This window comes from Budorcas taxicolor, chromosome 2 (genome assembly GCF_023091745.1).
Source record: "Budorcas taxicolor isolate Tak-1 chromosome 2, Takin1.1, whole genome shotgun sequence".
Taxonomy (NCBI): Eukaryota; Metazoa; Chordata; class Mammalia; order Artiodactyla; family Bovidae; genus Budorcas; species Budorcas taxicolor.
The window spans coordinates 33,365,945-33,380,186 of NC_068911.1; the positions used below are offsets into that span (position 1 = coordinate 33,365,945).

The 14,242-nt window shown below is 51.5% G+C and overlaps 1 protein-coding gene across 1 annotated transcript in view; it reads left to right on the forward strand.

Moving 5' to 3' along the window:
- The first annotated feature begins 5,500 nt into the window (after positions 1-5,500).
- Positions 5,501-14,242, forward strand: part of TVP23A (trans-golgi network vesicle protein 23 homolog A) — a 49,170-nt gene continuing 40,428 nt past the window's right edge. Inside the window, exons 1-2 of the mRNA XM_052652312.1 lie at positions 5,501-5,623; positions 6,334-6,405. Coding sequence (XP_052508272.1) covers positions 5,501-5,623; positions 6,334-6,405 — 195 coding nt within the window. The remainder of the gene's footprint in view (positions 5,624-6,333; positions 6,406-14,242) is intronic.

Sequence of the window (14,242 nt, forward strand, 5' to 3'; positions counted from 1 at the left end):
CCAGGTAACAGACCCCCCTCCCATCCGCTGTGTGTCTCAGCCAGGCTAAGCCATCCCGGCTCTCCAGGGTGTCAAACAGAGGAAGATGCTCCATCCATCCCCTCAGGCCACACGAGTTCTGGCTTTGAAGTTCCTGTGTCTGGCCTGCATCCAAATCTCGGAGGAGAAGTCACAGCTCAGAGCAGCCGCAGCTTTCGGTTTCAGGCTGAGTGTGGGGAGGTCGAAGCCAAGCTGAGATCAAGGAAACATCTCCTGGTTCTGCAACTTTCAGGAAACCCCCTAAAAGTCCCAGAGGGCAGCTTGGGGCTGGGGGTGGGGTGAGGGGAGAGGCTTGGGAGCTGCATGAAGCCCCACTGCTAGCCTCCCTTGCTCCAGATTTGGGGGGATGTTAGCAGCCTGAGGTCACCAGCCTCCTTCCTGGGCTTTCTTGCCTCCTCTTGCGAGACCTGGAAACAGAATAAAGGATTCCTGAGGGTGAGGCACTCTGCTTCCTTCTCAAAGCTTGTCTGGCTCTTCTCTGATGTACAGAGAAGGCAGTGATCTGACCTGGTGGGAGGAGAGCAGGAAGAGGAGAGGACTCCTCTGTGCTGGAGGGAGGCAGGGAGTCCTGGTTACAAGGATGGGTCACCAGGGTGGAGGATATTTTACATCCAGAAGGGAACATGAGCTTGTGCTATGAGAAGGCAAAACAGTGGTTCCGCTTGCGGGAGGGCAATGGGTGCTGGAAACAGCCTGCCTCTTGATTCTGGGCACTGGTGGCATGGGCCTGCTCTGGTTGTGAAAACACATGAAGTTGTACACTTATGATTTTGCACTTTTCTGTATGTATGTTATGTTCGACTTCCATTAAAATTTTTTTTAATTAGTTTTTTTGGCCACGCTGTGAGGCATGTGGGTTCTTAATTCTGTGATCAAGGATTGAACCCATGCCCCCTGCATTGGAAGTGTGGACCGCCAGAGAAGCCCCTTAAAAAAATTTTTTTTTAATTCAATACGGCTTTGGAGAACAGTCTGGCAGTTTCTCGAAAGATATATAAACCTAGCAATCCCACTCCTAGGTATATACCCAATAGAATTGAAAAAAAAAAATCTATCCACACTAAAACGTATACAGGAATGTTCAAATCAGCTTATTCAGAAGAGCCAAAAACTGGAAACAACCCAAATGGCTAAATCAAGTGTGACCTACCCACGCAACAACAACTCCCATATAATAGAATATTATTTGCCTTTCAAAAGGAGTAAAGCATTGATATATGCTACAACATGAACAAACCTTGGAAACACCATGCTGAGTGAAAGCAGCCGGACAGGAAGGACAAAGCCAGACACCACATATTGTGTGATTCCATTTTTATGAAATGTTCAAATAGGCAAATTCATAGAGACAAAATAGATTAGCAGGTGCCTTGGGCTGGGGAGGAAGAAGATTTGAGGAGATAGTGAATTGGGGATATAGTGTAACTTGGACCATTGAAAATGTTCTAAGGTTGACTATGGTAATGGTTAGACATCTCAGTTCATATACTAGGAGCCGTTGAATTGTATATTTTAAGTAGATAAATCATACAGTATAAGAATAACATCTCAGTAAGTCTGGTCTAATAATTCAGCAGGGCATAGCATTAGAAAAAGTACCAGGCCATCAGAATGAACACCAGACAGGCACACCCGCAGGGCTACACTGGTGCCTACCAGATGACCCCAGCTGTTGGGCGAACAGGAGTGTCTGTTGGTTTCTCAGGTCCTGGAAGACTTCAGATCACAAACTGGTTCCACTATCTTGAATGCAGGAAATGGAAACCAAAAGGGGCCCGAACAGTATGCTCCCCAGAAAGGAACCATGAAAAAAGGATATGGGTGGGAATGTTAATTTGGGAAGCTATCCCAGGGAGGAAAGGAAGTCCCACCTCATGGAGAGGGAGCTGGGGTGTTTACCCTCCACCGCAGGGCTGCTCCTGGGGCAGGAGGCAGTCGGGAAAGGCCTGGTTGTTCCCAGCAGACATGATTATCTATTTCTTGTGGTTGTTGTTTAATCACTCAGTTGTGTCTGACTCTGCGACCCCATGGACTGCAACATGCCAGGCTTCCCTGTCCTTCACCATCTCCCAGAGTTTGCTCAAACTCATGTCCATTGAGTCAGTGATGCCATCCAGCCATCTCATCCTCTGTCATCCCCTTCTCCTGCCCTCAGTCTTTGCCACCATCAGGGTCTTTTCCAATGAATCAGTTCTTTGCATCGTGTGGCCAAAGTATTGGAGCTTCAGCTTCAGCATCAGTCCTTCCAATGAATATTTAGTGTTGATTTCCTTCAGGATTGACTGATTTGATATCCTTGCAGTCCAAGGGACTCTCAAGAGTCTTCAACACTACAATTCAAAAGCATCAATTCTTTGGTGCTCAACTTTCTTTATAGTCCAACTCTCACATCTATACATGATCACTGGAATAGCCATAGCTTTGACTAGACAGACCTTTGTCGGCAAAGTGCTGTCTCTGCTTTTTAATCTGTCTCCCACATGTCTTTATTCATGCAACCTCTGTTTACTGAGCACTTACTATGTTCCAGGCCCTAGTAGGGGACCCCGAGGAGGAAACAAATCCAGCTTGACCCCAATACTCTCACAATGAGTCTGCAGTGCCCACAAACCACATGGGAAAGTCCTTCTGTTAGAATCCTTACCAGAAAATGCTTCTATTAGAATCATGCCTGCCTGGGGGTGTGTGGGGCTGCCTGTCTGTCATCAGCGTGGGCTGTGTGAGCCCCAGGCTCCCGCTCTTCCCCCACACTGTCCAGCCGTGGCCCTGCCCCTCTCTTCTGACGTCCTTGTGGCTTGAGCAGACACCCATGGGCTTCTGTTCTCGATGGTAATGATTCCTTCCTCTAAAAGCAACAGGATGGGGTGTGGCTGGCTGGTGTGGAATATCATTCATGGTTCTTGGGGAACACTTAGACCAACACATTCTGCTTGGGGCTGCAAGTCCTGCATTCCTGGAACTCCCTCCATTCAGGAAAACTGGGGTGGGAGTGTCACCTGAGAGCTCTGACCCTAGCTTGTTTCTCCACCACCTGCCCCCAACTAAACCAGTGCTTCTTAACCTTGGCTTCCCACTGGCATCACCTGGAGGACTTTTTAAAAAACGGCTGCTGGACTTCCCTGGTGGCTCAGTGGTAAAGAATCTGCCTCCCGATATGTGGGAGACATGGGTTCGATCCCTGATCTGGGAAGATCCCACATGGTGTGAAGCAACGAAACCCGTGCAGCGCAACTACTGAGCCTGTGCTCTGGAGCTCCTGAAGCCCACACGCCCCAGAGCCTGTGCTCAGCAACAGGAGAAGCTGCTGCAGTGAGAAGCCCGCACACCACAACTAGAGAGGAGCCCCCACTCACTGCAACTAGAGAAAAGCCCAGACATCAGTGAAGACCCAGTGCAACCAAAAATGAATAAAGAAAAAAGAAAAAAAAAAAGAGTAAGACAACGAGCTAATTTTTTAAAGAAAAATGCTGCTGGTCCTACTTCAGACCAGTCCATTCAGAGTCTCAGGGATGGGACTGGGCCAGGGTCTTGTGAAAAAGTCTCCAGGGGACTCTAAACATGCTGCTGGATTGAGAGCTCCAGGCCCTGAGAGGATGAGGCCAAGTTTAGCTGGGGATGGATACTGGTCTTCTAGATCAGGTGGGAGCTGAGGAGGAGTGAACAAGGGCCTGGCTGAGGTTGCTGACTTGTCCATTCATTCACCAGTTCTGGACTGACGGCCTATTGTGGGTCAGGCTGAGATACAGGGTGGGGCAAAAAGGACAGTTAGGACGTGCTTTCATTCCAGAGGGGAGCACAGACAGTAAGCAGAGAGGTGACCTGAGTACTTTCTGATGACAATGTTCAATTGAGTGATGCATTGAATACTGGGGTCTGTGGGATGCGGAGCTACTCAGATATTGTCTTAGTTTCCTGGGCCTGCTGTAACAAGACCACCAACCTGTTGTTCAATAGCTAAGTTGTGTTGTATTCTTTGTGACCCCATAGATTGCAACACGCCAGGCTTCCCTGTCCTTCACTATCTCCTGGAGTTTGCTCAAAGTCATATCCATTGAGTCGGTGATGCCATCCAATCATCTCATCCTTTGCGCCCCCTTCTCCTCCTGCCCTCAATCTTCCAGCATCAGAGACCACCAATGGGTGGCTTAAAACAACAGGAATACATTCTCTCACAGTTCCAGAGGCCAGAAGTCTGAGATCAAGGTGTTGGCAGAATTGGTTCCCTCTGGAGGGTCTAGGGAAGTGGTCCTCAACCTTTTAGGCATCAGGCACCGATTTCATGGAAGACAATTTTTCCTTGGACCAGAGTGGGGGGGTTGGGGGTATGGTTTCGGGATGGTTCGAGTCCTTTATGTTTTTGTGCACTTTATTTGTAATCTAATGCTGTCACTGATCTGACAGGAGGTACTGGTACATGGTCTGAAGTCTGGGGACCCCTGCTCTAGGGGGTAATCTGCCCACACCTCTGTCCTAAGTTCTGGGGCTACTGATGTTCCTTGGCTTCCAGAGGCATCTTCCAGTCTCTGCCTCCATCTGTGCACGGCCTTCTCTGTGTCTGTGTTTGACACGGCTTTCTTCTCTGCGTGTGGGTGTTCTCGCCTCTTCTTATAAGGACACCTGTCGCTGGATTTAGCACCTCCCGCACCAGTGGTCCCCCATGGGTAATCCAGGAAGATGATCTGATTTCCAGATCCTTAATTACATCTGCAAAGATACTTATTCCAAATAAAGTCACATTCTTAGATTCCAGGGGTTAGGATATGGACAGATCTTTTCTGGGGCTGCAAGTCATCTTCCTACAGATATGGTGGGCAAGGAAGGCCTTTGAGGGTATGTCCGGGTGTGAAGTGTTCCAGAACCTGACCCCAAGGTGTGGGGGGTGCGGGGTGGGGTGGCAGGAAACGCTGCTGGGAGGCAGGGAAGAGAGACCTTGAGTAGCGGGAACCTGGGGCTCCATCCCACTGGGAACCTCAGGATGCCATGCAGAACGGAGAGTCAGAGACACCCATCCACCCAGGGACGAGGACACTGGGGCATTTAGACACCAGCTCCTGAAAGCCATTGGTGCGGGGAGCTCCTGAGGGTTCACTGCCCCACTGCTGGGCCTGGCAGCTTCTGGAAGACAGAGAAAGCCCCCAGAAAAGAATGGAGGTGTTTGCAGGCATGGGAACCACGAGTGCCCAGAGGTGCGGGGTTGAGGGGGGCACCAACTGTGGCTGTTCCAGGAGGTGACATTTGAGGAGCCACCTGAAGGACGTGACACTGTTGGTCTGTGATGAGCATGTCAGGACATGTTGGGGACATGCCAGGCATAGAAGAAAGAGCAACCCCCCCACCCCGAGGCAGAGCTGAGCTCCCTGAGTCCAGAGAGCAACAAGGATGGAAGTACAGCTGATGGAAGCTGCCTGGTGAGGGGGTCGGGGGCGGCAGGAGCCGGGTGGAGGCATCTCCTGGGGGTATCATGCAGAACCTAGAGCTGAGATCAGATTATGTGGACGGGAAGCCTTCGGAGAGTCTGAAGCGGGAGTCCCACAAGATCCAGTTACAGTTTGACAACAGTCTCACCTTGAGTGAGGGCCAGAGGGTGCGTTGCAGGAGGGGCAGCGCGAGAGGAAGCGGAGAGACTGAGCGGGTCGGGGTCTGGCTCTTCCTTGCCCAGCAGCGTGGCCCACACCAATGCCTTCTCTTCCCCGGGTGTGAGAGCTTCCCATTAGAAAAGTGAGGGCCACAAGCTGAGTCCCGTTGGTTGCAGAAGGATGTCTGGGGATGCGGTTGAGGTCCCGGGAGCAGAAGTGTCCTGAGCACAGCTGGGTGAGGACCTCCTGGCAGTGCTGGGGACAGAAGGGGGGCCTTGACACAGCCCCTCATGCAGAAGTGGTCAATCAGGTTCAAGGTGGGGCCTTTCTCAAGGTCTCTGCCCAGTGGCTGGGGTTTTTCCAAAGGCGAACAGAGTTAAAACTATGAATTAAGGACACTGTGTCTTAGAGGCACAAAGACCAAGTGAGTCTGAGAAGCGAAGATTGAGTCTTTGAGGTCCCTCGGCCACGTCCAGCCAGCCTGGGGGTTGGCCGCTCACCTCGTTCAGGGCTCTGAAAGGCACGAGCTATTGCTGATTATTCTCTGAAACTGGCAATATGGCGCTTATTCAACATTCATACCTGAATGTGCAAAATGTTGCGTTGAATTCTGAGGGAAGCTGAGTAATTTTAGACATTTGGGTTTCCCCAGATGGAGTCCAGGTGTGGTCATGCTGTAGTTAAAATCTCAATATGCCTGACCTCTCCTGCCTCCCAGGAGGTCCAGCCTTGTCTAGCGTTTCTCTTCCCCAGTGTGTCCAAGAACCCCAGTGGCCGCTACAGGTACCTGGTAATGCTGGATGCTTATTCATCAGGGGTTTACTGTGTGCCGGGCACAGCGCTAAGCACTTTTCATGAGCGAGGGCTGTCATTCTCATTTTTCAGTCAAGAAGATGGGACCCCAGAGGCATTAACTCACCTTGGGGAAGATGCTGATAGATATCCATCAAAAGCTGTCTTCTCAGTTCTCTATAAACATAAGATTCAAGAGGGAGAGGGCATATGTACACTTCTGGCTAATTCATGTTGATGTATGGCAGAGATGTAAAGCAATTATCCTTCAATTAAAAAGAAATACCTTAAAAAACTTGATAACTTGAATTGAAAAAAAAAAAAGGAAGATTGTAGCCAAGTACACAGCTGGAGCACATTTCCCAGCCTCCCTTGCATTTGTGTGTGGTCATGTGACCAAGTTCGTGCCAGTGGCATCTCTGCCTCTTCTGGGTCCTTTAAGAGAGTGGGTTCCCTCCCCCGTGTTCTCTTTCCCCTTCCATTTTCTGGGTATGCAGGACAAGGTCCAAGGGCAATGGAGCCACGGGATAGAAAGAGCTTGTGTGTGTGCTGGTTGCTCAATCGTATCTGACTCTTTGCAACCCCATGGACTGTAGCCCACCAGGCTCCTCTGTCCATGGGATTCTCCAGGAAAGAATATCGGAGTGGGTTGCCATTCCCTTCTGCAGGGGATCTTCCGCACCCAGGGATCGAACCTGGGTCTTCTGCGTTGCAGGCAGATTCTTTACCATCTGAGCCACCAGGGGAGCCCAGAAATAGCTTGGATTTTTCGAAGTGGAGAACTATCCTGCCAGCCTGAACATCAGCTCAGGGCTATTAAGTGAGCAAGAGAGAATTTCTATCATGTTAAGGCTCAGAAAATGTAAGGTCTATTTGTTCAAAGAGCCTAGCCCAGGCTAAGTTGCAACGCTCAGAGCTGTGGCGGAGCTGGAACAGGAACAAGATTGTCAGACTCCAGAGGTGTCAGCTGTGATGTGCTCTGGTGTGTGTGCTCTACAAGCAGCGACACCCCCACACACCAAGCTTCAGTTCGTTCTTCCATGTCTGCTGGCCTCAACCACCCTCAGCTGCTAGTAAGTTTAGTGTCAGGGGTGCAGAGGGTGGGATCAGGGCCATTTCACAGCTGCCACCATGAATCCATGGAGCTGCACAGGGCACAGACAGACCAGCTAGTGTTGTTGGTCAGCTGGGATTCCTAGTTCAAACCTTGATGTTCTCAAAGGTCTGCCGCCACGGCACAGTTCCTCCCTAGGGTCGATGTCTGTGAGCATCTCCCAGAGCACACTGCTACCTTCTTCGAGACATCTTCCCAGCAGGTGATCCACAGCAAGACTGCCTGGACCCCCAGACACCTGCACACAAGCATCTTAAGTGTTCAGATGACTGGAGTGGGGATCACTTTTATCACCTTTGCACATGAACCAGAGCACCACTCCTGCCTGCCCCCTGCCTTCACTGCTGAATCAAATTCTCCACTCGAGGACCCCATTTCCTCATGAAAGTGAGAGTAGCTCAGTTGTGTCTGACTCTGTGAGACCCCATGGACTGTAATCCTCCAGGCTCCTCCATCCTTGGGATTCTCCAGGCAAGGATACTGGAGTGGGTTGCCATTCCCTTCTCTGGGTGTCTTCCCCACCCAGGGATCGAATCTGGGTCTCCTGCACTGCAGGCATGTTCTTTACCATCTGAGCCACCAGGGAAGCCCATAGTTATCCTCATTTCTGGTGTCCCTTCCTGCTTTCCAGGTGGCTCAGAGGTAAAGAATCTGCCTACCATACAGGAGACCCAGGTTTGATCCCTGGGTGGGGAAGACACCCCGGAGAAGGGAATGGCTACACAACTCCAGTATTCTTGCCTGGAAAATCCCAAGGACAGAGGAACCTAGTGGGCTATGGTTCATGAGGTCGCAAAGAGTCAGACACGACTGAGCATCCACACTGCACTTTCTGCCTACAGATGCTACATTTCATGAGATGTGGCTTCCGAGCTGGGAGTCCCGTTTGTCCCAGGGCTCCTCAGCCCCTCTGTAGGTGAGGCTTGCAGGTATGAGGCCTCTGCACAGCCACCTGCCCCCTGTCCTTGAGCACCAGCAGAGTCAGGGTACCCATGAATTGAGGGTGGGTGTGTATGGTCCACGCCCACCCCGGCAGCTCCAGTCCAGCTAATGTGGCCGGTATAAGGAAAAAGGAAGACCCTGAGACACCGCTCCACACCATGCACGTGGGTGGCAGATGTGGGCTGAAGGCTCTCTTTTCAGTGTATCCCATGGATGGTGGGGACAGCAGATGCTGACATCTTTCAGATCCCTTCCCACCTTCGTGCCCAGCAACCCCCTGTGAACTTTCACTCCCAACAGCACCACCAGCTCCTCTTTCCTGGAGGACAACCTTCCTGCTGCTGGAACCTGCTTTGCCTTTGTGTGGCCGGAGCTGCAAGTGCCCGGGAATTCCTGACCCTGCTGGGGGCAGTCCTTATCCAATGGCTGATGCATGGCTGGGGAGTGGGGTCGGGGGCAGTGAAGTCACTCAGTCGTGTCCGACTCTTGGTGACCCCATGGACTGTAGCCTATCAGGCTCCTCCGTCCATGGGATTTTCCAGGCAAGAGTGCTGGAATGGATTGCCATTTCCTTCTCCAGGGGATCTTCCGGACCCAGGAATCGAACCCCGGTCTCCCGCATTGCAGGCAGCCGCTTTACTGTCTGAGCCATCAGGGGTGGGTATAAATATTTCCACTCCTCTCCCCCATGTGGAGACTCTGAGTGAGCCACAGTTACCTTCTGGGCTGCCTTGTCCCCCGCCCCACTGCCCCACATTCATATGTTAAAGTCCCAGCCCCTAGTCCCTCAGGATGAGACCTTATTTGGAAGTAAAGTCATGGCTGATGTAAATATTTAAGATGAGGGGTAGGGTGGGCCTTCAATCCAGCATGACTGGTATCCCTCTAAAAAGGGGAAGCGCGCACACAGGGAGAATACCATGAGAAGGATGGAGTCACGCAGTCACAAGCCTAGGAACTACTAGCAGCCAGGAGAGGGGCCCGGACAGACCCTTCCCTGGTGCCTTCAGAGGGGGCCCGGCCCTATCTTGACCTTGGACTTCTGGTTCCCAGACTGTGAGACGGAAAAAAAAAATCTGTTGTTTAAGCCTCTCCATTTGTGATACTTCATTGTGGCAGCCCTAGGAAATTAACTAAATTAATGAAACTAAAAGACCCTTGCTCCTTGGAAGGAAAGCTATGATAAACCTAGGCAGCATATTAAAAAGCAGAGATAACATTTTGCCAACAAAGGTCTGTATAGTCAAAGCTATGGTTTTTCCAGTAGTCATGTATGGATGTGAGAGCTGGACCACAAAGAAGGCTGAGTGCTGAAGAATTCATTCTTTTGAACTGTGGTGCTGCAGAAGGCTCTTGAGAATTCCCTGGACTGCAAGGAGATCCAACCAGTCCATCCTAAAGGAAATCAACCCTGAATATTCACTGGAAGGACTGATGCTGAAGCTGAAACTTCAATACTTGGCCACCTGATCCAAAGAACCGACTCACTGGAAAAGACCCTGTTGCTGGGAAAGGTTGAGGACAGGAGGAGAAGGGGGCGACAGAGGATGAGATGGTTGGATGGCATCACCGACTCAATGGACATGAGTTTAAGCAAACTACGGGAAATGGTGAAGGACAGAGAAGCCTGGGTGCTGCAGTCCATGGGGTTGCAAAGAGTCAGACACTACTGAGAGACTGAACACCAGGAAGATAATACACCTTCTGTGGGACTTTACCTAATATCTCATGTCTGCCTGGTCTTCCTCCCCTCTGCCCTAAAACCTCACATTCATATGAATCCTTGTCAGTGGGTAGGGTCTGCTTCTGGGGAGTCCCACCCTAGATGGTGCATTTTCCGTTTGCTTTCATTTCTGTTATGGTTGTTGCTTTGTGTCTTGTTTGGCTGCACTGAGCCTTTGTAGCTGTGCATGGGCTTCTCAGTGGCTTCTTTCGTTGCGGGGCACGGACTCCAGGGCACGCAGGCTCCAGCAGCTGCAGCATGCTGGCTTAGCATCCCATGGCATACGCGATCTTCCTGGACCAGGGATCAAACCCATGCCTGCTTCACTGGCAGGTGGATTCTTAACCACTGAACCACCAGGGAAGTTCCAAGACAGTGGGTTTTAAGCGGAAGCAAACTTATTGGGAACAGACAGCAAACAAAAAGTTTGCTGGGTCTAGGGGATCTCATCTAGAGGGGGACAGCCCCAGCTCAGCTCTGCCATAGGGGATGGCAGGCTCCACAATGCCTGAGTGCCCAGTTTCTCAAGAGAAAACAGATATAAGGATTAAAAAAAAAAAGTGACATCTGATTTTTAAATATTGGCAATTAATTTCATAGACTCCATCTGTTGGCTCTTTTCAGTGACACAGGTCTGACCCAAACATGCCTGGAGACCAAATTCAGCCCACTGGCCAATGCCACGCAACCTTATGTCAAGAGCTGACTGCAGAGCCCAGCGTTACATGATGAGCAGAACTCTGACTAAGAGGCAGGAGACTTGAGATCTGTTCGGGGTTTTACCACGTGTTTGCTGTGCCCCTGCTCTAAAAACCCTCTCTGAGCCTCAGTCTCCCCATCCATAGAATGGACACAGTCCAGCTTGTCTCCCGGCGTGGTCATAGGACAGCCTGACATAATTTATTCAGCATACAGGAGAGGCCAGCAATGTTCTGAGCACATAGTAAAATATTAACTCTTTCTCTCTCCCCATCAGTCCTCAGAAGGAGATGCCACAAGTATCCTCATTTACAGGCAAGAAAGCTGAGGCTGGGAGATTTAATAACTTGCCCAAGATCTCCTGGCTGATAAGCAGAGGAACTGAGCTTCGAATCTGGTCAAGCTGCGAGTCCGTGTTCTCAGCCACTGCACTTGGCTGCCTATCAGGACTCATTCAAATATCTTACACACTGCTTTTTGTTGTTCTTTTGCAAGCGGGGAGGCAGGAATGGAGGGGTGGGGCCCCTTGGCTTTTTCTTAAAGCACTCTCTCAGCCAACAGCCGCTCCCAGGAGGAACTGAGCCGGGTTGATGCGGCGGTGACGGGAGCCAGCGCTGGGTCCAAACAACTCTCAGCCCTTTTCTTCTCATCAGAGCATTTCCCGTAAGTGGTGGCTTTCTGCCTGCTGGCTCTCTGACCTGCCAGGGCTGGCAGCCAGGTGGCACATGGGCTTCTCCTCCACGAGACCTGTGCTTCTGAACGAGAGCTTGGGCTACCTGGCCCCACTGCCCATCCCATTCCAATCTGTGTCTGTGATGTGTGCGTTTCTGGGAAAAACTTGGATTCAGATCATACCCACCCAGCGGGACGTGGAATCCAGGCTTCTGTTTGCCCTGACCCGAAGTATCTTCTGCACAGTGGGCAGAAATCTGCTGCCTGGCACATTCCCCAGAGTCTCTCATCTCCTCATCGCTTACTCAGCAGACAGTGTTCCAACATCCTGTGTGCCTGACACTGTCCTCAGCGGACAGAAGGGGCATCTGCTTTTATTTTGTAAGCTTTTTTTTTTTTTTTTTTAATGTGGACCATTTTTAAGGTCTTCATTGAATTTCTTACAATATTGCTTCTGTTTTATGTTTTGATTTTTTCACCATGAGGCATGTGGGATCTTAGCTTCCCGACCAGGGACTGAACCTGCACCCCCTGCATTGGAAGGCGAAGTCTTAACCCCTGGACCACCATCTCAGGGTCACCTGTTCTTACGGAGATAATATTCGAGTGGTGGACAGGGGAGGAGAAAGATTGCCTAACCAATAAGAAACCAAGATAATTAGACATCATGGAAAGTGCTAGAAAGAGGACAAAACATGTCTAGATTCCAGACTCTAGAGAGGGATTGAGCGATTGAGTGGAACATAGGCTGGGAGTCAGTGAAGTCTTTTTGGAGCGAGACCTCATGTTGTCAGTCCTAAGAAAATCTGGGGAGATAGGGCACTCCTGGAAGGGGAAACAGCAGGTGCAAAGGCCCTGAGGCAGGAAGGGGATTGGCGCTTCTGGAAATCTTAGACTCTGGCCCAGGGTTCCCAGAGCATGATGGGTGGAGGAGGGTGAGGCAGAAAAGATCAGTAGGCCCCACCAAGCAGAGTCCGCTTGCGGCATCTTCTCTAATGCAGGCAGGACACAAACTGGACTTCCAGCTGCTGGGAGAGACCAGCATTGCGATCTTCCCAGCACTGCACCCATGGGAGGGACCCGCCAAGCTCCTAGCACTCCAACAGGAGGCCAGAGCTCAAGATGAGTACCAACCACAGCCCGCTCTCCCTGAAACAGCCCTGCCGTGAACTTGACATTTCTGCCCTTGGCCCAGTCCTTGAGTGATAAGAGCCCTTCTCCTCTGGCCTGCTGGCCAACTCCTCCACAGCTTGGAGAGATGTCAGATGGCTTGGGAAGCCAGGCCAGGCACATCAAAGCTTGCCTGTCCCTTTTGTCCCCTGCTTTGGAATTTCCCCTCTCCGGGGAGTGGCCTGCTGGCCTAGCCAGGGCCTCCCCCTCATTCCAGGTGAGAGCAGAGACCAGAGCAAAGAGCAAGCTTCTGGCACAAGGAGGCAGTGTCACTGGACTTGAGAGAAGAAGGCCTCCGCATGGTTAAGCAGCCAGCAGGGCTCATGTGAAAGGACACGCAGTGACCCAGCTGCAGAAGGAGCGAAAGCATCCAGCTCTTTAGTTCTCATACCTCCCCACCAGGCAGGGGCCTGTGTCATTAGGACACTGCCATTGGCTAAACAGTCGCACAGCAGGTGAGTAACTCGCAGAGCTCGCCAGGTCCTAAGCCTTGCAGACTTTCTGCTCTTTATCTTGTGGGTCAAGGGTGGCTGGTAGAGGGTTAAGCAGCGAGTAGAGGGTGTTTGATCAGACCTGGAGCTGGAAGAGGCCCTGAGCTGCCCCCATTCCCCATCAGGCGGGAGCAGGGGCAGGAAGCAGCAGCCCCATGCCTGTCTTTCCCAGGCTAGCAGCCCCATCTCACACTCAGCCGGGCACTCCTGCTGGATTTGCCTACCTGGCACCTGGCAGTGCCCCTGCACCCTCTCCCAAATTGGGGCGCCAGATCTAACAAGTGAGAATAAGGGAGCCTGGTGGAACTGAACTGTAGGTAAGCAACTTTTTAGGATAAGTATGTCCCATGCAACATTTGGGACATGAGAGCGACCGTGTTAGTTGCTCAGTCATGTCCAGCTCTGAGACCCCATAGACTGTAGCCTGCCAGGCTTCTCTGTCCATGGGATTCTCCGGGCAAGAATACTGGAGTGAGTAGCTGTTCTCTTCTCCAGGGGCTCTTCCTGACCCAGGGATCGAACATGGGTCTCCCATATTTCGGGCAGATACTTGACTGTCTGAGCTACAAGGGAAGCCCATTCGGGACCTATCTATACTAAAAATTACCGGTTGTTTATCTCAACTTCAGGTTTACCTGGTGTCCTCTCTTGCATCTGGGAACCCTATGACTCCAGGCCCCTGAAGCTACCCACCTGTTCCCGTGCCTCTCACCTTCCTGCTGCCCCACAGAAGCTGCTCCCACTTCACAGACCTCCTCCCGCCTGACCCGGGCCCTGTCCCTCTCCAGCCATGGCAGGTGCCCAGGAAGGCAGGGCAGAGAGCCGAGGAGGGGAGTGGGCTCCTCCCATGGGCTGCCCATCGGGCGCCCACACACCTTCCTGACAGCAGGTGGAACATCGAGTGGAGTCCTCGATTTCTATTCAGATGGACCTCAGCTGTGTCTGGGTCTCTATTTCCCCATCTGTGAGATGGGTAGGGAGAGAATCGCTGTCCTACACAGCCCTGGAGCCTTCACACACCTGC